This window comes from Fonsecaea pedrosoi (genome assembly GCF_000835455.1).
Source record: "Fonsecaea pedrosoi CBS 271.37 unplaced genomic scaffold supercont1.8, whole genome shotgun sequence".
Classification (NCBI taxonomy): Eukaryota; Fungi; Ascomycota; class Eurotiomycetes; order Chaetothyriales; family Herpotrichiellaceae; genus Fonsecaea; species Fonsecaea pedrosoi.
This window is the reverse complement of record NW_013550608.1, coordinates 1,774,035-1,796,577: the sequence shown is the minus strand read 5'-3', so window position 1 is coordinate 1,796,577 and position 22,543 is coordinate 1,774,035. Positions and strand designations below refer to the sequence as shown.

The 22,543-nt window shown below is 51.7% G+C and overlaps 9 protein-coding genes across 9 annotated transcripts; 5 read left to right on the top strand and 4 right to left on the bottom strand.

Moving 5' to 3' along the window:
• Nucleotides 1-642: 642 nt before the first annotated feature.
• Z517_11963 (uncharacterized protein) lies at nt 643-1,428 on the bottom strand (the record flags this gene model as incomplete). Its single annotated transcript, XM_013423544.1, has 1 exon — nt 643-1,428. The coding sequence occupies one exon, from the start codon at nt 1,426-1,428 to the stop codon at nt 643-645; it is 786 nt and encodes a 261-aa protein (XP_013278998.1).
• A 515-nt stretch (nt 1,429-1,943) lies between these two features.
• Z517_11962 (uncharacterized protein) lies at nt 1,944-3,165 on the bottom strand (the record flags this gene model as incomplete). The annotated part of the gene is made up of 3 exons (XM_013423543.1): nt 1,944-2,544; nt 2,621-2,761; nt 2,816-3,165. 3 exons carry the CDS (start codon nt 3,163-3,165, stop codon nt 1,944-1,946), a joined length of 1,092 nt encoding a protein of 363 aa, XP_013278997.1.
• A 558-nt stretch (nt 3,166-3,723) lies between these two features.
• Nucleotides 3,724-5,522, top strand: Z517_11961 (uncharacterized protein; the record flags this gene model as incomplete). The annotated part of the gene is made up of 4 exons (XM_013423542.1): nt 3,724-3,948; nt 4,040-4,682; nt 4,746-5,160; nt 5,222-5,522. The coding sequence occupies 4 exons, from the start codon at nt 3,724-3,726 to the stop codon at nt 5,520-5,522; spliced, it is 1,584 nt and encodes a 527-aa protein (XP_013278996.1).
• A 638-nt stretch (nt 5,523-6,160) lies between these two features.
• Nucleotides 6,161-6,548, top strand: Z517_11960 (uncharacterized protein; the record flags this gene model as incomplete). Its single annotated transcript, XM_013423541.1, has 2 exons — nt 6,161-6,403; nt 6,444-6,548. The coding sequence occupies 2 exons, from the start codon at nt 6,161-6,163 to the stop codon at nt 6,546-6,548; spliced, it is 348 nt and encodes a 115-aa protein (XP_013278995.1).
• Nucleotides 6,549-7,145: 597 nt separating this feature from the next.
• On the top strand, nt 7,146-10,496 carry Z517_11959 (uncharacterized protein; the record flags this gene model as incomplete). The annotated part of the gene is made up of 9 exons (XM_013423540.1): nt 7,146-7,650; nt 7,705-7,910; nt 7,959-8,327; nt 8,402-8,494; nt 8,547-8,825; nt 8,934-9,044; nt 9,097-9,183; nt 9,254-10,345; nt 10,440-10,496. The coding sequence occupies 9 exons, from the start codon at nt 7,146-7,148 to the stop codon at nt 10,494-10,496; spliced, it is 2,799 nt and encodes a 932-aa protein (XP_013278994.1).
• A 69-nt stretch (nt 10,497-10,565) lies between these two features.
• On the bottom strand, nt 10,566-11,247 carry Z517_11958 (uncharacterized protein; the record flags this gene model as incomplete). The annotated part of the gene is made up of 2 exons (XM_013423539.1): nt 10,566-11,028; nt 11,153-11,247. The coding sequence occupies 2 exons, from the start codon at nt 11,245-11,247 to the stop codon at nt 10,566-10,568; spliced, it is 558 nt and encodes a 185-aa protein (XP_013278993.1).
• Nucleotides 11,248-12,689: 1,442 nt separating this feature from the next.
• Nucleotides 12,690-14,411, top strand: Z517_11957 (uncharacterized protein; the record flags this gene model as incomplete). The annotated part of the gene is made up of 1 exon (XM_013423538.1): nt 12,690-14,411. The coding sequence occupies one exon, from the start codon at nt 12,690-12,692 to the stop codon at nt 14,409-14,411; it is 1,722 nt and encodes a 573-aa protein (XP_013278992.1).
• Nucleotides 14,412-16,726: 2,315 nt separating this feature from the next.
• Nucleotides 16,727-18,382, top strand: Z517_11956 (allantoinase; the record flags this gene model as incomplete). The annotated part of the gene is made up of 1 exon (XM_013423537.1): nt 16,727-18,382. One exon carries the CDS (start codon nt 16,727-16,729, stop codon nt 18,380-18,382), a length of 1,656 nt encoding a protein of 551 aa, XP_013278991.1.
• A 964-nt stretch (nt 18,383-19,346) lies between these two features.
• Z517_11955 (uncharacterized protein) lies at nt 19,347-22,000 on the bottom strand (the record flags this gene model as incomplete). Its single annotated transcript, XM_013423536.1, has 2 exons — nt 19,347-20,924; nt 20,984-22,000. The coding sequence occupies 2 exons, from the start codon at nt 21,998-22,000 to the stop codon at nt 19,347-19,349; spliced, it is 2,595 nt and encodes an 864-aa protein (XP_013278990.1).
• Nucleotides 22,001-22,543: the final 543 nt, after the last annotated feature.

Sequence of the window (22,543 nt, the reverse complement as noted above, 5' to 3'; positions counted from 1 at the left end):
GCCGGGCACGTGGCCAGTACACTATATCCTATAGCCGTTGACGGTGGGGGTCCCACCGTCATTAAGGGCCTTGGCACACAGCCGGCCTTTATCTAAGCACGTGCTATACATTCCTTTCGTGGCTCGATGTAAACTCACTCTTACCTAGTTGGGTATAGAATACTCGCCCAAAGACGATACAACATCAGTTGGTCATGTGCCCCGCCAAGTAGATTTTGGAGGGTTTTCCTAAATGCACAGGTCAACACCTTTCCCGGCCACATTTCCTGGGGGATGGCTTACGATACGTCACTCGTACTTTGACTTGTGTTGGTCTATACAACCTCTCAAAGAAAGGTGCATACATCGTCTGGGGAGAAATGGGAAAATCTAGGGGTATGCGATCCTGGATACGATAAACGTGTACGCGAAAAGCTTTTTTTGCTCAAAAGGTGGCAACATTCCTTTTTCGTCAGACAAGTCGATTTCACGCCTCTGAAACTAGTACTGCTTGAAGCTTCTTCCACTTCACTAATAAGTCCTGTTCCTTGCCAGTCGAGTGGGGAACGGGCAACAAAAATCAGCCCCCCAAGGAGCATCCAAGCCCCCGTCTCCGAGGCAAGCATTGATTCATTCGCCAGAGAAGGCTTTCGTACATCCTACCTACACGAGAAAGCGCCCGCCGTTTGAGCTGATCATGGTGCCAGTCACGAAATGGTCCCTCATGCAATAGATGTACGCCTCGGCGATGTCCTCGACGGTTCCAATCACCCCGACCGTGGTGTCGCGTGTCAGCTCATCGATGAGCGCCTTTCTCTCCTCGGGACTCTTGTAGTCCCAGAGGGCCGTGTCGATGCCTCCGGGGCTGATCAAATTGACCCTCAGAGGTTTCAGATCCAGTGCCAGCCCACGCGTCATGCCGTGGAGCCCGCTCAACCAGGAGCCGACCACCGTGGAGCCGGCCCAGGGCTTCTCGCTGGTCGCCCCGGTGGTGATGGTGATGGAGCTCTGCGGGCTTTGCACGAGGTTCTTGTGCCCGTGCAGGGCCACCAGCAAGGGCCCGTAGAAGCGGATGTTGCCGACTCGCTGGATGAAGGCGAAGTCGACCGTGTCCAAGGGCCTCAACGGCGGGTTGTCCCCGGCTGAGTAGACAATGTGGTCGAGTGTGCCGACTTTGGTGAAGAGCTCCTTGATGTTGTCCTCCATGGTGCCCAGCTCTCCCACGTCGCATACGTACCCCTCGATCGAAGCCGTGGACGAGGGATACGACGCCTTGAGTCTTGAGACGGCGTCGTTGACTCGCGATTCCCGCGACGAAGAGACAATTACTTTGCCCGCGCCATGCTCAATGACTGCTTCCGCCACGCCGAAGCCGATGCCAGATGTCCCTCCGATGATCAAGACTCGCGCGCCTTTGAGCTTGTTGATGTATTTGGCCTGGTCGGTCATGATTTCTTTTCCGCAAGAAGAAGGACGACTGTCAAGGACTGTCAAATTTGAGGACGCCTGCTCCGTCACTTGGAAGTTGTAGATAGATATATCCACGGCCTCTTCGAAAGGACTTTTTGCAGACCGTTAATTCCTCCCAGCAATGACGACGCGTTCAATCGATTGTTACTGGGCTGTGTGGATCGGCAATCAACCACTGCTTGAACAAGATACAAACTACCTGGGTCCTTTTATTCCCGGACACACATGTTTTGTAAGCAGGTGTTTTCCCATACTATATCGTAGACTGGGGAAGCAAAAAATCGGGTTAAGTCTCTGGGATCTGGAGAGACCCATGTATGTGGCGTCTTTGTATAGCCGAACCTCAGCTGCTGGCATTTGCTGGCAATGGGTTTGGGTTGGAGACGGCCCAGTCTCTTGAGAGTTTGCCGGTTAATGATGTCGGCTTTACGGTCTGGTATACCAATCAATCGTTTTCTACTCTTTGGCGTTCCAGCTATTTTTCTTTTACCTTGTTACGACTTCGTCTCGGCCTCAGCTTCCAATGCGGGACGGAAATCCTTGAGGAACGACCACTTGGTTTTGGCGCCCCATCCCTTTTCCTTCCAACTATTCACGTCTGCCGGGAAAAAGTCGATCAAGCCCCACAGGCTATCGTCGTGTGCGAAGATGAACCACACATTAGAATCGGCGTCAGCCTCTTGAGCCTTTTTGATACTCTCAATTGCCGTCGGTATGTGGAGTCCCATTGCCGGGATAAAGAATGGTTCGTCGAGCTTTCGACCCCGAGAATGCTGCACATGCTCCAGGACCGCCCCAGGGCAAGCGGGCACATGGGGCATTATTCCTTGGAGAATGGTTTGAAGTTGACTGTCCTGGGGAAGAGGCAGAAGGGGCGACGGACGGAGCTCGCCACTGTGGTGACAAAGGTCACCGCCCATCATGATGAAGGTATCAGGGTTCGACGACGTTCGGGCCAGACCACAAAGATGCCCAATGGCATGTCCGGGAGTATCGAGTAGATAAAACGATCCGTCCCCAAAGAAGTCAAAGGCGTCAAACTTTTCGATTTTCAGCTTCGACTCTGTAAAATCAATCTCGCGAACTTCTCGGCCCCTTTTCTCTTCGTTAGCCAGACTTGCCTGGGGAGGTCGGTGGACCACGGCCATGTCAGTTCTTGACAAAGACTTACGCGAAATCGCTCTCCCTGACTGGCGCGTCGATCTTGGCAGGGTAGCCGGGGAAGAACGCCTCTTTGAACCCTGGCCCCACGACCAGTTCCGTGCTGGGAGGGAATGTAGAAGGGTCTCCCAAATGATCCCAATGCCAGTGGCTAGAATCCTGTCAGCTTGTAGAACCGTGTCGACGACTTGGGGCCTTTACATACCTCCAAATTATACTGCTAATCTCCTCACCTTTGATACCCGTCTCTTCCAGGATCTGGACCGTGTGTTTCTCAGCAGTCACATTCCAACCAGCGGCGATTGTGTGGCTGGTGGTGACCGGGGAGAAATCCTTCCAGGTAGGGGGTACGCCCAAGTCAAATAGTGCCTTCTTGCCCGAGGCATGCTCGACCAAGAAAGACCATGATGGCAACTTGGGCATGTGGGTAAAGCCCGGTACGATTGGCTCCATCAAAAACGTGCTTGGGACCTTTTCAATCCGCGAGGTCGTGTCGATAATCCGCACACGGACAGTGTTCCCAGCCGGAACGTCGAAGTTGTGAGCCGCAGCCATGGTGGTGTCCCGTTACCGGAATGGTTGTATCCAGTGAAAGAGGTAGGTCGAGAATGGTGTTGGAAATATTGATATGGATTTAGCACCGACACTTTCCTTGTAACCACACCGTCAGTTGATACATATAGTTCCGGCTCACAGTCTCACGGCTATTCTCGGCAGTGGACATGACAGCCAGCAGCCTCGCTCGCCGACATTGATATCCACCTCGACACATGGTAGTAGGCAGAAGTCAAAGAGAAGCCGAAAAAGAAACAGCTCAGTTCTGGAGATCTGGGTCCCCAGAGCGGAGTCGATGATGGGGAACAAACGCTCTGGGGTATCATTTCGCCAACCCGCACGTTCCTGGCTATTCCGGCAACCAAATGTCGGTATCCAGGTCATTTGCCAGGTCCAAAAATATGGGTCCGGTGGGGTATATAGTGCCTTGAAGACGGTGTTTTATGGAAAGAAATTTCCCAAATCCACTCCCTCTCAAGGGGTATATCTTTGCGACAAATCCGCCGTCGTGTCTTGTTCAGCAACACAAGGACAGAATTTGAGCAGCATTGCGACATCATGGCTTCCTCTCAGACCGTGGATCAGAGCGAGTACCACCATTCGGCGCGACGTCAGTTCAAGTGGCAGAATGTACTCTTCATAGTCGCTGCAAGTCTCGGCTCCTGCATGTATGGTTACTCGGCATCGGTGATATCGACCACTCTGATCCAGCCCTCATTTGTCAAGGCGATGGGATTGGATACTGCACCAGATGCCTCGGACTTGATCGGGTTGACTGGAAGTGTATGTTGTTGACTACACCCCTCTGCATCTGTGTCGAGAACTCTCGAGAGGTGGAAGTAACAAACACTGATCTACTTGGTGGGGAAACTAGATGTACCAGGTCGGCGGCTTCTTGGGCACCTTCGCCGTGTCCCCCATTTCCGACAGATGGGGTCGCAAAGTCGGCATTGCCGTTCCGGCTGTTTTCGCCTGTGTGACGTCCGCCCTGCTGGCAGGAAGTGTCAACATTCACATGTTCATCGCCTTCAGGTTCTTCGCAGGAATGGCGGCGTATATCATCGTGTCCACGGTCCCGGTGTGGATGAGTGAGGTAGCTCCGCCGAGTGTTCGAGGAGTCTTGGTTGATATCCATGGTATCAGTCTGCTCTTTGGTTACGCCCTTGCTTCATGGATCGGATATGGGTTCTGGAAGAGTGGCGACAGCAACGGGTGGAGAGGTCTCCAAGCCCTCAACGCCCTACCTGGAGTTCTCCTGCTCTGCTTTTTGCCGTGGCTCCCAGAGTCGCCTAGATGGCTACTCATGAAGGATCGCTACGAAGATGCGGCAACGGTCCTCAAGAGTCTGCACACCGAGGAAGAGGCTGCGGTCGAACTATCGCAGATTTCAACACAAGTCAGGATTGACAGAACGCTCGACTCTTCGTACTGGGCTCTGATCAAGAAACCGAGCTATCGGAAGAGGGCAATCATGAGCTTCCTGATCCCGGCTGGAATTCAACTGAGCGGTCCATTAGGTACGTACCTCGTCGCTCTCTCGAAACGAAAATGATGCAGTCTTCCTGACCAAACATCGACAGTCTTGAACAACTATGGACCGACGTTGTACGGCGCACTAGGTTATGACACCGAACAGCAGTTTCTCTACCAGATCGGCTGGTATACTGTCGCCATTGGAGGAGGTATTCTTGCTCTCTTCGTGGTCGAGCGAGTTGCACGTCCAAAATTGATTGCTTTCGGGATTCAATTCTGTCTCTGCTGTTTGGCCATCGAGGCAGCTCTGGTCGCCACGTACACCACGCCTGAGGCGCTTGCAAATCCCAACAACAGCGCGTTGAGCGCAGCTGTGGCCATGCTGTTCGTATATGTGGTGATGTGGGAGATCTGTCTCGATGGAACCCAGTTCGTTTACATTTCCGAGATCTGCCCTAATCACCTTCGCGCCAAAGGCATTGCTCTCGGGATGGCAGGTCTCTGCGCAATGAACATCATGTGGTATGCCTCTGAAACCCCTTCAGTAGCCGACGGCTTTTGAATGCTGATCTTCCCTCCACAGGTTGCAAGTTGCCCCGATTGCGTTCAAGAACATAGGGTGGAAGTTCTATCTCTGCTTCATCATCCCCGGGACGGTCTTCGTTTGCTTCCTGCTTTACTGGTTCCCCGATACACGAAGAATTCCCCTGGAGGAAGTGGCAAAGATTTTTGGTGACCAGGATGAGATCGCCTCTGCCCTCGAGCTTGAGAAGTCGTCTCAGAGTGCCGTTGAAAAGGTGGATACTGAAAAGGCCTCACTGGAGGCTAACAAAGAGGCTGGTACAAAGGCGCCCATGGTGTTGTCCCATGTCGAAAGTGTGTGATTGTAGGAAGAGAAGGCACTTGGATAGGTCCTACTCCCCAGGAAAGACCTATTGCGGCCGCTGGAGTAGTATATCAAATGTACAAACCGGGTGGCAGTGGGCCTCAGGATTGTCTATCGAGCGTCTTTCATCTTGCTAACCACCTCTTCCTCTTGGCTAGCTGAACTAAAACGCCAGTTGGTGTCTCCATGGTCAAACATACGCAGTTTGGTGGGCCATGGCCGTATCCAATGCCGGTGTGGTCCAGATAACTAACGTGTCTCCAGTGCCGGGGGGATGTAGGTGGGTTGATCTTCGTGTCAACATCTCCGGGTTGTTGCGCTGGAATGAGGACGATGGTGACAACCTCAAGAGTCACCGCGGCGGAGCGGTAGAAAGGACCCTGTAGGATTCACCGCCAACCCCAGCCACGTGAGCGGAAAACCTCCGAGGCAAGAGATTTCATGTCATTGCGTGGAACATCAGTCAAGGTGGCCGTCTCCATTTACATCTGAAATTGGCTGATCTTCCTCGGAAGCCCGATCCATGTCCCTCCGTCGTCGACAGTTCTTAAAAGACCGAACCACCCTTCGTTCGCGAGTAAAACCACCACCAGCTACTGCTCTGGAGTGTGCACGACGAAAAAGCCCAGATAAAAGATGCGCAAAGGACTCAGCAAGGACCCAAAATATGCTGAGTTGATGGGAGAAGATATCATTGGCATATATCTCTCAACGGAGCCATTTTTCCTTTTACAACAGACGACGGAGGATGATGAACCGAAATTGCGGCGATTTGTCAACCATCAAGAAGACATTCACAACCCGCGTCTAATCAGTCAAGGAGAACACGGTGTGGTGATTTTGGCAGATATTAAGGGGGCCGAATATGCTGTCAAAATTGTGAGTGAAACTCTCTGATAGCTACCCTGCTCCGATGCAGTCTAAATTAAGCACTGGAAGCAACCCGGACCTGTCTTCTACTTGTATGATGTTGCCATATACACCTCGCCTCTTGCCCACGAATGCAGAGCTTATGCCCGACTAGACTCACGTGCCGAGAACAGAACATGGGCTGTGATGTGTTATGGATGGATGAAATTGACCGATGCACATTTTAAGGTGCTTGGGGGTGTTACCGACACGTCGAGTTTAAGCCGATGGGCGATTGTCAAGGAATATAGACCCGTACCGACAGGTCCATCAGATATCCCGACGATCTTTGCAAACTTCACGATCCCCCAGAAAGCACGAATACTTCCCCAAGACGTTAAACCTGAGAACTACAGAGGATCAAAATTTGTCGATCTTTCGAGTACTCTGACGGCGCCGTGTCCAAAATGGGAGGAGTTTTGGTTTCGCCATTTTGATAAGGCAACTGTAAAAAGTGTGTTGAGTTTGTTGAGGTGGTTTCCCGACACATAAATCTATTTCTGTCGCGACCGAAATCATCTTCTCGCAGGCCCTTTGCCTTTGTTTTTCAGTCCTGATGTCCTAGATTCAGACTGAGATGGCGCCGGCCCTCGAGTTTTCCCGGCCACCTCTTGTATCTGGCCACGACTATTGATTCGACTCGGTGGATAGTCTTCGATAGAGAGATCGTTACCAGTTTCCATATGTAGCCACCATCATAGTCCTAACCTAGATGGCTCCTGGTGATGGAAATAGCGTTGCTGTGGGGGTAAGAGGCCTTGAGGAATTCGCGGACCACTTTGGCAGTTCCGGGGTGAAAAGCTGGAACCGCTTAATTCGCCAGTGGTCAGACTTGGATGACTGTGACCACATGGTGCAGGCTAGGACAGGCCTTGCATGCGACCCCCAGAAGGTGTATACCACGTTTAAGAAGGCTGAATCAGCAATGTTACTTATTCACAAGCCTCCTCAAGCCTTCATTGTGTCCAAATTATTTACCCTCTTTCTACACCATTACGCCTTTCAACCTACACTCGAAGATACAGCTGTTGCTATGGCTTCCGGGAGCTTTGAGAGACAGACTGCACAACCTGTCGAGCCACTCTTTACCTTCGAGATCTTGGCCGCGAAAGAGATCACCCAGGATATGGTTCAAGAAGCGGCAGCATTGTTCTCACGTGCATATGGCATCTGGGGACCACAGGCGGAGAAAATGATGGGAACATTTGCAAAGCATGGTATCTAAGCGTTGTCCCCCTGGCGGATGTTGGTTTGCTAAATTGTGGCGACAGGTCGTCGTGTCCGCATGAGTCCCGGTCGGCTAAGAGAGGAGTGCCTCCCAGATCGTGCAGATAACTATTTTGTCAGGGCTATGGCCGGCAACAACCTGGTTGGTCATGCTTTGGCCACCTGTTGGAACTCTGCAGGCCACCAAGTCTGCTGGGTTACCCAATTATGCGTGGATCTGCAATATAGGCGTCGCCGGCTGGCTACAAGGGTAAGTTCTCCCCTTACACCACGACAAACCCTCTCTGACTCGGCCCAGCTTCTTTCCAAGTTACGAGAAGGAAGAGAGAACTGTACTTTCGGGATACTAAGCTCACACCCTGCGGCGATCCTCACCGCGCTGAGAAGTTTCGGATGTGGGCTCGAGGAGGTAGATCTGAGGGTTGTGCGAGAGCATGCGAAAGACGTTATGGAGTCTAGCCCTGTCAGATATATCAGGTCAGCTAGGTTGTCAGGGAGTCTCTTTGTGGAGGGCGCACCACAGGGGGTCATATGCTGTGCTGATACGAACTTCTGGGTGGACCACGGAGAACCAGCAAAAGCGTTGGCTGAAGTCAGGGCGCGAGGACTTGGTTGGCCTTTTGGCGACTTGCCTGACGGCCACGAATACCTCCTCCTGGCCAAGACAGTATAGTTGGGTACTTGCGAATACCCCTTGCGCATGTTAAAATAGGAATGTAGGATAAATACACGTGTTGCCAGAGGCCGCCGAAGTGCATCATCATATTCATCGCCGCTTTTGGCGCAGGTTTCGGCCTCACCGCCAACTGCGACACCCTGATTCAACTTCCTCATGTATCAATGCACAACCTCTCTCGCAAGCACTCATAAATCGATCAGCTTTCAGTACTCGATACCGCGAATAGCCAAACACAACCTTGAACAGCCCCCAAGACCGTCACACCACTGCGCAAGCCAGCAATTAGCCGTGATGACGCTCATCGTGAGGCTCCTCACCACACTGCTCTGGCTCATCGGAATCTCCATCGTCACCAACATTGTCAAGCAGCTGTTCTTCCGAGATCCCCACAGACCGCCTGTTGTATGGCATTGGGTGCCTCTGATTGGCAGCACAGTGGACTATGGGCAAGACCCGTACAAGTTCTTCTTCAAATGCCGAGAAAAGGTGCGCGCGCTATGTACCCTTGAGCCGCTCCAAACTTGTTCAGAAAAGTTCCGACTGGGGGGGGTTTGGTCCCACTGATGGCTCAGTTTTCGCTAATCGAATGTCCAGTACGGTGACTTTTTCACATTTGGGCTGCTTGGAATGAAAGTCACGGTCTACTTGGGAGCCAAGGGCAACAACTTCATCTTGAACGGGAAGTTGAAGGATCTCAATGCCGAAGTAAGACTACGCCTGCTCCATCACAAGCATCACAGCACTGACCCGGTGACAGGAGGTATATGGCCCACTCACAGTACCGGTCTTCGGTCGTGGTGTGGTATATGATGTGGACAACGCGAGGTTTATGGACCAAAAAAGAGTACGGCAAATTGTTTCTTTGCAGCCTCTAATCCCGCACGTCTCTGTTATTGACACGCTCGCTGTTATAGCTGTTGAAGGAAGGCTTCACAAGTCAGAATTTGCGAGCATACGTCCCCCAATTCGTCAAAGAAACCGAGCAATACATCAACACCAACGCCGTCTTCCGGGGTGAGGGCGGAGTATGCGACATATCCACTGTGCTTTCTGAAATTTCCCTGTATGCCGCAGCAGGCTCACTGCAGGGGAAAGAGGTCAGGGATTCTTTCGACTCTTCCTTCGCCACTTACTACCGCCATCTCGACGACGGCTTTGCGCCCGCCAATTTCATGTTTCCATGGCTGCCCACACCCGTGAACAGGCGGCGAGATCGTGCTCAGAGGATGATGGCCAAGCTGTACATGGACATCATCAGACAGCGACGATCGACTGGGAACCAGGACGGTAGCCACGACATGCTCTGGGCGTTGATGGACGGCCGTTACAGAGATGGCACTCCACTGTCAGACGAAGAGACCGCCAACCTCATGATCGCCCTGCTCATGGGCGGCCAGCACAACACGGCAGCCTCGGGGACGTGGATCATGCTCCATCTCGCTCACCGCCCACATCTCATTGAGGAGCTGTACCAGGAACAGCTGGATGTCCTCGGAGATCAAGATCCGACGTATGACACGCTACAGAAACTCACGCTGCATAACAATGTCATCAAGGAAACGCTGCGGCTCCACAGCCCGATCCATTCCATCATGCGCAAGGTCAAGCAACCCATGCCGATCCCCGATACCGACGTCGTCGTCCCCGCGGGCAACATATTGCTCGCAGCGCCGGGGGTTCCTTCTCGGTGCGAGGAATTCTTCCCGGACCCCATGGCGTGGAACCCGCATCGGTGGGACAAGCCTGACGAGACGGATGCGGAAGCACAGACACAGTCACAGCTGAACGAGAAACGCGACGACAACGATACAGTGGATTACGGGTACGGAGCTGTCTCCTCGAAAGCGGTCAACAGCCCTTACCTGCCCTTCGGCGCAGGTCGACACCGGTGTGTCGGGGAAACTTTTGCTTATGCGCAGCTAGGGGCTATACTTGCCACCATGGTGAGACTTTTGCGCTGGGGTCAGGTCGATCCCGGTGCACCGGTGCCCGCGACGGACTATTCGGTAAGTGATGCGATGCCCGTGAACGAGCCTCTCGAAGCAACTGAAGCGTACCCTTTCTCAATTAACAACCGAGGGAAATGCTGATTTGTTACAGTCCATGTTCTCACGACCAATGCATCCCGCTACCATCAAGTGGCAGCGTCGACATTGACGTGTCGTTTCGTTTCGCCGCTACGAAATTATGATCCCCATCCCGAGCTCCTCGCAGAGTACCCAGATCCTATAAAGACGGCGGCTGCGGCATATCCGGCGTGGCTTCGTAGCTGATCCTCCCAGCCGGCAGAAAGAACAGCGCGACCAACGCACCGCCTCTGACCTCGGGATAATGGTGCGTGCCGGGGCCAGGACTGGTCCACCCGGCCCCTTGCCAGCCCTGCATGCCCTTCAACTCGGCCGTCTCATCCAACAAGACGACGCAGTTGATCTCCCCGTACGGATGCTGGTGGTATTGCCCGCGATACACCTCCTGCGAGTCCATGTACACCGCGGTGATGGAGATGAAGCTGCTCTCCGGCGTGGGCGGGGCGATGCGGCCGCGCCGGTACTTGGGCCCGTCGAGTTCGTCGCGCGCCACCCAGCCCTCCTTGAGGCCGTCGCGCATGTACCGCGCAAATGCCTCGTAGAAGGGCGTGCCGGGGCCGTACTCGCGGTTCAGTCGGGCCTCGAGGTCTTTACCCGGTGTTCTGGGTTCGGGTTAGCGGAGGATGTTGGTGTAGGGATGGATGATTCAAGTAAGGGCCTGACCCATCAGTGAAGAGGATAGGGTACGCGAGAAAAGATGATGGAGAGAGGGAGAGAGAGGCATACAAATTCTTAACCTCCCTGAAGAACTCGTGGCACTTGGACACGAATTCCCTGGCCGTGGGAAATGCTTCGAGATCGAGCACTGGGGCGTCTGCCATTCTTTTTTTTTTTTTTTTTTTTTTTCTCCCTCCTCTTCCCTTTTGCCTTTTCTTGGTGCCGGGCAGGGAAATACAGTACGTACTGTGGATAAACTGTAGAAGTTATTGGGCCCAGAGACAAGTGATAGCTTCGCGTTTAGTATCTACAAGTCTGATGTATTTATGTATGTAGATGTGTCGGAACATGATATACGACGTGGGAATAACACAAGTCGTATGTGAAGATGTAAGGCGCGGGCAGCCAATGTCAAGTCAGGCTTACCATCATCATCACCAACACCAAGACCCCAGAAACTGTGGAAGCGGGGAGAAAGGGGGGGAGATGACCTAACTCGATCGGCATGTGCATAGGTAGGACATTTCCGTCCCCTCAATCCTATGCCGTATCCCATGCCGCGTGTCACTTGCCGTATGCCGCCCCTTGGTGGCCTTTGTGGTGAGATGCAACGATCGATACATCCAGAAGCCAGAAGCCGAGTTGATTTGCCGATCTGGGTTTCCTGGGGAGATACCTCCAAACAGTGCATACTACACTCTATCTACTAATCTACTACCTACGACCTAGACACCTAGATACCTAGGTGATTGTCGTGCCAGGTGTCTGGCGCTTGTGCTGTAGTAGTATAGACCCTATACTACTAACTTGTCCTTCTAAAAAAGAAACTGCGTCTGTAATCCACGAGCAGATTACATATCAAGAAAATTTGCGGTTATCGGCTTTTGGCGCCTTCGTAAATACATACCTCGCGAGCGAAGGCGAGAGCGACAGGGCGGATTGAGTCCACACATCGTCATATTTATGTTGTCGTGCTGGATGAATAGTGCAGTGCACTGTTGCCTGGATTGGTATGTAATATGTCCTTCATTGCATCTCATTTGTTCGGTGTCTTCGGTCATGTGCCGAGACTGGCTGTCTTGGTTGACTGGAGTTGGCGGGCTTGAGGTAAATCTCATGCTCGTGGCCTGGTGTGGTATTGGGTGTGTTGAGTTGCGGCGGTGAGCTTACGCTCGAACAAGAAAGCAGACAGAGTGCGGCGAGGCTGTTTGTTTTCACGGAATACACCATCAGATCACTGCTCACCCTTGATAGAAAACTAGAACGAGAATCCATCACACCCATCTCTAACCTTATCGTGCGCCAACCATACGCAGGTGCGGTGATTGACATGAGAACAGGTCGTTCAGAGGCACAGCAGTTGTCGCCAACCTCAAACCGCAATATGTGGTGAGACCCCAAGAAAGGATCTCCTGCTTGATAAACCGTCTTGCCGAAAACCCACATATTGAACACTGAGGGGGGATACCGAGTACGCAGTCCTGTCGGGCATGGAGCACTTCGATCTGGTTATCGTCGGTGCAGGTGAGCTGATTCGTTTCGTCACATTCCCTGCCAACGCCGTCATACTCACACTGGCCCCCTCGTAGGATGGCATGGACTCACCATGGCCAAGACATACTCCGAGGTCTGTCCACATGCCAGCTTGCTCATCTTAGATTCCGCCCAATCCATCGGAGGAACATGGGCCAAAGAACGCCTATACCCTGGCCTCAAGACAAACAACATAATCGGCTCATATGAGTTTGGCGATTTCCCCATGACACCCGAGAGATTTGGTGTCAAGCCGGGACAGCATATCCCCGGCGCTGTGGTGCATGAGTACCTGTGTCAGTTTGCAGAGCAGTTCGGGTTGGTTCCGTGCTTGAGGCTTCAGACCAAAGTCGAGTCGGCAGAACTGCAAGAGACCGGACAGTGGCTGCTCCGAGTGCGTGGACAAGCTGAGCACGATGAAGCCCAATGCCTAGAGGCTGATCGGCTAGTCGTGGCTACGGGTTTGACCTCTGAGCCATATATACCTCAGTATGCTGGAATTGAGACTTTCAAAGGGAATTTCCTCCATTCACGCCAGCTGAGGGATCGTGCAGACGACGTCGAGACATCAAAAGAGGTCGTGGTAGTTGGGGCAAACAAGTCGGCATGGGACGTCTGTTATTCGGCGGCGACGGCGGGAGCCCATGTCAATATGGTGATCAGACCACAAGGCGGCGGCCCAAGCTGGGTGTGGCCTGTCATGTTCTCTCCTTTCAAGCTTTCCATCCAAAGAATGGCGACCACCAGATTATTCACCCTGTTTGAACCCTGCATCTGGGCCGAGGGCAGCGGGTTCAACCTCGCCCGGAGAATCCTGCACCGTACCTGGCTTGGTCGACAATTGGTCAAGTTGTTCTGGAAGATCCTGTCTCACCCCGTGCTCTCAGAAAACGGATATCACAAGCACCCAGAGCTGAAAAAATTGAAGCCTTGGGCATCAATGTTCTGGATGGGTAATTCCTTAGGTGTTCACAATTACGAAACGAACTGGTTCGAATTGGTCAAGAGGGGGGGTATAACCGTCCATCTCGCTGACGTAAAGTCTCTGGCGGGTGATGAGGTCCACCTTTCCAATGGCGACATCATTCATGCCGACACTTTCGTTTGTTGCACTGGATGGAAGGTGGCTCCGCCGATCAAGTTCATGCCACCGAGCGCAGCAGCTCAACTCGGACTTCCAGGACAGGAACAGGTTGGGATCGAGTGTCTCGTTAAGCAGGCGGATGAGGAGATTTTCAGATTCATACCAGGACTTCGCAAAGGCCCTCGAAAGGTTCTGCCGGATGGATTACCCTCCATCAATGTCTCGAGGGAAACCTCGACTCACAGTCCGTATCGATTGTATCGTTTCATGGTGCCGTCGGCAAAACCTTTTCTGGACAAACGTAACATAGCTTTTATCGGCGCCCACCTTGCTCTCAATGCTATCACCGTCGCGCAAGCTCAGGCCTTATGGATAACGGCATTCTTCCAGCAACAGATTCCGAGCTTGAATGACTCGACAATTAATTACCAGGATATCGAATATCAAACGATTCTCCAAACCGAATACTGTCGGTTGAGGCACCCATCTTCTGGAGGAGGTGCAGGAGAAAAATGTCCAGATCTCGTCTTCGATGGCCTGCTGTACACAGACTTACTGCTCCGAGATATCGGCATAGTGAACTTCCGAAAGAGTAGTATATGGGAGGAGTTGTTTGATCGGTATTTGCCTAAAGACTATACTGGAATGACAAAGGTATTGATTGATCGAACGAGGGCTGACCAGCAAAATCCCTTGAAGGACCCCAGATGAAGGCTAAGCAGTCAGTAGCCATGAATACCCCTGACAGGCCTGTGGATAGGTAATAGTAAAGATCTTCCCCTTGCTGCACATAGCACTAGCATGGGTCTCGACTCCTGTGGATGTTGCAGAACGACTGATATTTTTGTCGTCGAATAGTCAGTATATTTCCCCAGCCAGACAGTCGGGGTCTTCAGGATGTCAGCATGAAGCCCGATGTTTGGTCAAAAGTCGGATTTAGGAGATACAACGAACAATTGGACTTTGCCTGTTGCTAGTAATTGTCCGCAAGAACACAACCATGGAATTAACACTTCAGACATCCGAGGCAAGAAACCGGATTGAATATAAAGTCACTTGGTCTTTGCACTGGGTAGACAACTCGGAAAAAAAATATCGACAAGGAAACGCAAGAAAAAAGGAACAATGTTTGATTCCAGCTGTCTCTGCGGTGCAAATCGGTTGCGGTGGGGAGCCGAGCCTGCCTTGAGGGTAAGTCTGCCGTACTTCTCGCACAGACTTCGGGTCCTAAATCTCATGCAGATGCGATGTTGGTGTGTGGATTGCAAGAAGTTCTCAGGGTCAACGAACACAAACAATATCTTGGTACCTCTTAAAGGGATGAGGGTGGTAAAGGGTAACCTTAAGACCTTCACCTTGAATGTCGAGTCTGGAAACCAAATGACCAGCTTCTTCTGCGACCATTGCGGGTCGACCTTGTATCGCAGAAGCAGCGGTATCAGCGACGGTGTTGCAGTAATGATCGGGAGTATTGATGGGAACGAGATGATACACGCCAGCAAACCTGAGGTCGAGATCTATACAAATAGTCGTCCGGACTGGGTCGCTCCCATTCAAGGCGCAGAGCAAGTGGAAGGCGTGTGGCATCCGAGGCCTGACCAGTTGCCTAAGCGATCTTGAGTTGTGAAGCGAGGACTCGATGGTTGGTACCGGGTACAGGAAGAGAGGAAACTGTGAGAAACGAGAAATTGCACAGAGAAGCTCATCGTCATATGGCGCAATGACACGTGATCATAATGCTTTTTGGTGTGATCCTGTGACTGCGAAATCCAAGAAACAACTTCGTCACCTTCATCCTCAAAAACCCTCTGTCTTTCTTGGACGTTTCAAAATTGTTCTTTGTTCATGTTTCTCACTGTCCCTTGCCACGATACAAAGGGTTGCCGTTGCAAATTGAAGAGAGGCATCATCGAACATGACGCCCTCAATCAAGTAGGCCAAGCTGCGTGGTGCTAACCATATTCCCAAGGTCAAGATCATTCGATTCCTATCGCCATTACCTTCCTGCTCTTTGCCCCCCGAGCGTCTGGGCCTCCGAGCTACTCCTGACTCTTCATTGATGACTACGAGCAGTAGAGTTGCCTCCTGCGCCCTCTTGCTGCCGACTCCTCGCCTGCGCAGACCGCGGAAACTCCTCTGCGAATGGCCTGACAATTTTCCACGGAGCAGAGCGAAAGTATTACGTCGGCTTTACGCTATGTCAGCGAAAATTGAGCAAGAAGAGAGACAAACACACAGGAGGTACCACTCAGGAATTTTGATCGAGTAAAAATGGTCTTATTATCGAGTAATGGACGTACATTCCCAGAGGCTGCCGAGGCCAAATATGGCTTAGAACAAGCCCGAGGCCCCTTATCGTCAAGCCTCCCGAGTCCCGAACTCCGGCGAGCTGCATAGGGGAAAGCGTCCTTCCGCAAAGCCTCTTGGACCAGGCACATGTCTCCATTTCCCAACGATAACAGGCGTGCGTCAGCGCCATTGATGCCCACCATCCCACCAAAATTCAAACTTCAAGTTCCGGCGAGACGTCTCGTCTTATCTCTGCTCGATATGATCGAGTAACAGATACCGCCCACGCGCTCAGCGTCGGCGCGCACCCGATTCTCACCAATAGCAGCTCTCACAGTGTGCCGGCATTCCAGATGCTGATCGGAGTCCTCCGCGTCTATGGCATACACCCTTCCCTCCTGCGACATTTCTGAAGATACCCAACAGGTCCTGTCTCCCGACGGTGGCTGTGGGTGACCCAAGCCGATACCAGGGATGCGGGCGAGTGGCCGCTGAAAGGTAGTATGTCTCTCTTTTGTCCTCGTCCTTTGTTATCGTTCTCACCTCGATTTCGTTCTCAAAAAGGGTGATGAGACGGTGGTTGACTTTACGCGTTGCTTATCAACTCCGTTGATAAGAATTGTACTCCCCTGTTCACATGCGCAGCGTCTCATATCCACCCGCCGTGTGTTTGCAAGCCTTGTGCTGTTCATATTGATCCTGTCCAAGCGCCTGGTGCTCTGTCGCCTACCGTAACAATGACTAGCTGGACCAGAGCCTTCCATCCTTATCCGACACCTCCACGATCTCCTCCAAATGGGTTGCTCGAAACAGCAGGCGAGTCTCCGATAACCGTGATCGCGTCGTCTCGAGCCATCCGGTCCGGACGACTTACCGCGGCCACTATTGTGATATCCAATGTCACAGGCAAAATCACTGCAACCTTTGATTCGATCGTGCCTGCATCCGATTTCCCTCCCAATACGCCTTATACCGACTACTCGCCGCATATACTTCTGCCGGGTTTGATCGACGCCCATGTCCATCTCAATGAACCTGGCCGCACAGAATGGGAGGGCTTCTACACAGGGACGCAGGCTGCTGCGTTTGGTGGAGTGACCACTGTCGTGGACATGCCGCTGAATGCGGTACCACCGACAACCACCGTGGCGGGGCTGCAAGAGAAGATCAAAGCAGCGCAAGGCCAATGCTGGGTTGATGTTGGCTTCTACGGGGGCATCATCCCTGGCAACGAGGGAGAACTCAAGGCTCTAGTCCGAGAAGGAGTGAGGGGCTTCAAGGGATTTCTCATTGACAGCGGGGTGGAAGAGTTTCCTGCCGTCTCGTCCGTCGAGATCGAGAAGGTCTTTGCTGAATTGGCAGATGAACCTACCACTGTCATGTTCCATGCAGAGATGATACCGCCCATTGCGGACTCAGTCGGAGATGACGTCCAGATATCGTTACCTCCTTTGCAGCCACACGGCCCCCTCGACGCATACAGTACTTTCCTCGAGTCGCGGCCACCCTCATTTGAGACCTATGCTATCGAGGAAATTCTCTCCTTGGCTCACATTGCGCCAAATCTACCTTTGCATATCGTCCACCTGTCAGCCATGGAAGCGATTCCCTTGTTGAGGAAGGCACGTGCGCAGGGGATTAACATCACAGCCGAAACCTGCCCGCACTATTTGTCCCTGGCTGCGGAACAGGTTGCTTTGGGCGACACGAGGCACAAATGCTGCCCACCTATCCGGACCCAGTTGAACCAAGACCGTCTCTGGGAAGAGTTAACGCAGTATGCCGGTGAGGGGGTCATCAAGACGGTAGTGTCAGATCATTCTCCCTGCACACCTGATCTCAAGATCCTCCCTTCACACATTCCGGGACATATCTGTCAACCCAAAGACAAGGTCAAAGCCTTACAATTAGAGACTGACAGAGGTGACTTTTTCTCCGCATGGGGAGGCATCTCGTCTGTTGGGCTAGGGCTCCCCATCCTGTGGACAGAAATGACCCGCCGCGGTTTGACCGGTCCAGACTCAGCTATCATTGACGTGGTAACATGGTGCTGCACCAACACTGCTGCACAAGTAGGCCTGGAGAAGCAAAAGGGTGACCTTGCCGTCGGCTTTGACGCCGATATCTGTATTTTTGACGACACCCAGGAGTGGATTGTAGAGCCAAGCACGATGCTCTTCCGGAACAAGTGCTCGCCGTATCAAGGCAAAACCATGATCGGACAAGTCAAAGAGACGTGGCTGAGGGGCCGGCAGGTGTTTGTAAGGGACGGAATGAACAATGGGTTCGTTGGGAAGGAATGCGAAGGGCAGTTGTTGCTGGAACCAAGAATCAAGGAATTGAAGAAGGTCAAGAGTTGGTTCAGGAGGTGGATTTACGACTTTGAAGGTTGACCTTTTGAAGCGCATTTTACGAGATACGGATATTATCATAGTGGACATTTTCCCAAACGAATAACGTTTCCAGACCTCTCAAAATACCATCAAGATGCCTGCTTACAATCTTTGCGATGGCGAGAAGGTCATATTGTGGTTGTATTGGGTCAAGCCCGCTACTGCCTGGTTGGATGATCGATGGTAGTACCTGCACCTGCACCCACACATCCAAATCCTTCACCACACACCCTTCTGCGTTTCTTTGGTATTGTACGCATCTCAGTCTCCTGTTGTTGGGAACAGGCATTTCAGTTACTCTCTTCGACCCGCACTTCCATTAATCGTGGTTCTTCATCCCTGGCTTGGTCACGGGTGCTGACAAACGAAAGCGTATGATTGAATGATGTGGAACTAATGGACGAAGCTCCTCTCTTCTAGCTTTTCACTGCAGAGTCGAGGGCCCCACTCCTTTCGTGACAGACGCTCGAGACAAAACTGGACACGAGGCTAGATGGTACATTTTCGGCACAAAGTCCCCGATTCTACGTACCATCTTATGCCTCCACCATCTATTGGTATTTTGTGATGATATTGGAAAATAGTGGCGGTGGAGCCTGTTTAGAGTGCGGAATCAACGCAGACTCCGTTCTCACCTCGCATCTCCTGTCCATGGCCGTCACAACCTATTGCAAGTCTATCGAAAAGCATCTCCGCCAGTTCCAGACATCTGAACCTGAGACGTTGGGCCCAGAATGTAGATTGCGTTCTTTTTGACTCAATCTTAATGCGGAACGCAAGACGACGTAAGCGAGACGAATGCAATTTGGAGCAAGTGCGTTCGTGCTCTATACCAGGTGGTGATATGTCGGCCATCACATAAATCGATTCATCGTCATCAGGTGTGAAATCAGCAATGATTTCAATGCCCCAGCCAAGTAATGAAAGATACCGACGTGACTTCTTGAGTCCACGAAGGTGAAATTCAATCTTCACCAGTGAGAATGCTGTTGGCTGTCTCTTCTCGTATTTCATCCCAGTGTGCATCTGCACCATCCCCCGTGGGATTTGTTACCCGATGCGGATATCGTGGTTGTTGACTGTAGTCGACTTGTGGCATGGGTAAACGAGATGTGTTGAACACCACAGGAACTGAATCGTCCTGTAGCATTGTCATTATGTCAACCATATCGGCTTCAGTGGGACCACTGCTTGCTTCACCATGCTCATTGTCGGCTGGAGACATGACACGATTGCTATTGTGTGGATTTGGCCAACCTGGCAAGTTAGGATAGTCAGGATCATCCGCAAGCATTATGTGTAATTTCTTTTGGTAGAGCTGTCTTACAGCATTGGCATCCTCCGGGGCAATCTTTCGTGGGCTTGAACATCGGGGGTCTGATCCTCGTGAACGAGTCTCCCTGACTTGAAGTACTGCACGATCGACATCATTAATCCCATGTTTTGTTTGCTTTGGGAGCAGCACCATCGACATAAAACATGCATCAGGGAGTGATTTTATGGGAGAGAGGTCTTGAAGCTCTTGGGCATCCTCTGCTGTCCGAAAACCCTTTCGATAAAGCCAGTCCACGATGAAATGATCAAGTGTATTCAGGCTCACCATTTCCATGTCCTTCGCGGCATATGCTCGGAGTATCATTGCGTGAGCACTTCTATGCTCGAATAGTTTCCACTTGGCTCGTCGAGCTCCGCTAAGGAAAGCAGCCATACGTAGGTTATGTGTGAAACGCTGACAGCTTCTCCAGTTTCCCCGGGAGTAAAGACTTTCAGGATCAGGGATGACCATGAAAACCTTCTGAATTTTGCCGCCACGTACAAATAGCCGAGCTCTGACCTCATATGATCGCAGGGTTCCCTTGAACTCTGCAGAAAGAAGTGGGTTATCTTGAAAGAGAGATTCCTCTGCAGCTCCCTCCGTAATCAAGATGAAAGAGGCGCGACTGTCTTTCAATAGTCCTAGGGAAAAATTCTTGAATGCCGTAGCTTCGCGATTAGCTTGACCACTAATGACCTCTGGAGTATTGCCAGATCGGTTTCGAAGGTCAAAGGGCCAGATCAGCGTTTGTCCATCGGTGAGTCCCATCTCCACAAAGGCAACGGGTAAGAAACTCTCCTGGGAGTTGGGCCTATCGTGTTTCGGTAGCAAAGCTCGATTCAACACCATGGATATTGGGCTGTCCAAACTACCCACCGGTCTGTAGATCTTATCAAGGAGTGAAGTATCAGATAAATCAGTTCGTAGTTGGCGCAATCTGTCCTCGATACTTGATTTCTCGTGTTGGTCAATTGGAGGCTTGATTGGGAACTGCACGGTGTCGAATTGTCCCAAAGTAGTCCGATTGTCTTCGATAGCGGCCCGTACGATATCACCCATCTGATACAGCTTGGGATAAGATCCAAGATTACTGGACTGCTGTTTCTTGCGATCGCGGATCTGTTGAGCTCTCACGTCAGGCCATGAGGCCAGTTGAGGATCCTGTGATAGCCGTAATTGTTCTCGGCTTGATTGTCGGTCATTGTGCACAACGCCTCCCTTATTGATCTGGTAGAGAGGGTTGAGTATGTTTAGATGAAGGGTGCGTAGAGGAGACACGAATGAACCATTGGGAGCCACTGCTGAAGCTCAGTAGCGGGCAGTGTCTGGAAGGCGAGCGTCATGAGAAGTTCTAGTAAAGTTCGGCGTACTTCATTGAGTTGTTCGACCTTTTCATTCCTCATATTTTTCTTGATGAGGAACGAGTTTGGAAGAAGCCGGTAGAGTCGAATAAAGTTTGTTGTTCGAAATTGACCACCGGTCAAGATATAGTAGTGTAGAGACGTGATATCTCCCCATGCGATACTCTCCTTATGTTCGCTCACTCGGACTTTGATGGCCTGACCTTGACCGATGTACATTCTGAAGTATTCATGGTTTCGAGTATCCGTGATGTAGTCCATGTATCCACCGTCACATTCGAACAGGACAGGATCGTCTTTCTGAGATTCTTTGACTCCTTGCAAGCTATCACGGTCGATTTCTTGACCCTCCAGTGCGCGAATCTGTGGGTCAATCGCGGAGATAAGGTCCTCACAAAGCTTGCTCGAGTCAATCCCGTCTAGTTGGAGTTTGTAGTGGGTGAAAACCGCTGGACATGTATCAGAACATAAGTGCTGGAGTAAGTGTTTCGCTAGAATGTCAAAACGCGGTAAAGAGGATGTTTGGTGTATATCCACTGCCTTAGCAGCCCGCTCTTTCTCGACATCGCTGAACTCAACTTCAGCCCGTGGCTTGATACCAGACTTTGAATGCGCTTTTGACAACGATGGATTTGGGCGCCGCTTCTTCGCTGGTGGTTGGCCAGAGGTATTGATAGTTGATAGGGTATGAGCAGTCGGGATGGCTGGCGATGGGACACCAGAACGGCCGAGGACTGGCTTGACGGGAACGGATGCGTGGCGCTCTCGTTGTCGATCTTGGTTGCGCGTCGCCGCGGCTGGACATACTGCTGCCGAATGGCCTTCTCCATGACAGTTATTGCAGGGACAGGAAGGGCACGTGTGTCTTGTAATATTAAGACCCTCGCGACCGCAACCGCGGCAACATGAAAGTCTATTACCGGCAGCATCGTAGGAAGCCATATTCGAGTAGATCGAGTTACAAGGTAGGAGTCGGCATGGAGAGACACACGATGCTCAGATGTTCTGTTGGTTCAAGTCTGGAGGCAAAGAGAGGAAAGCAAAGAAAAACGTTAATATCGAATGCGCAGCGCATAATGAAAGAACGCTTCTTTTCGACTAAATTCACGAGGACACGCGCCAGCTGAGTTTACTCCCCTACCTACCATAAGGCGGCGGCTGAACAAAATTCTGTGCTTCGAAGGAATGCTTGAGAACCCAGACGCACAAACAGCCATGGTTATCAGTCAAGTCAACAAGCCTACCATGACATGATATAGACTGTGCGGATAACCAACGACAGCCTCAAATGTCATTGCGAGCTGGAGAAAAGAAAATACAAAGATTCAAATAGGATTTGCATGCTGGATCGCTCGATTCATACTTGTAGTGAAGTGTGACGTCTGAAAACCCTTCCTACTCAAATCCCAAGAAATCATGACGAGATCCAGTAGTCACCTGACTAATTAGTGGCGGAAATGACTAATAGCAAGCGCACAATGCTGT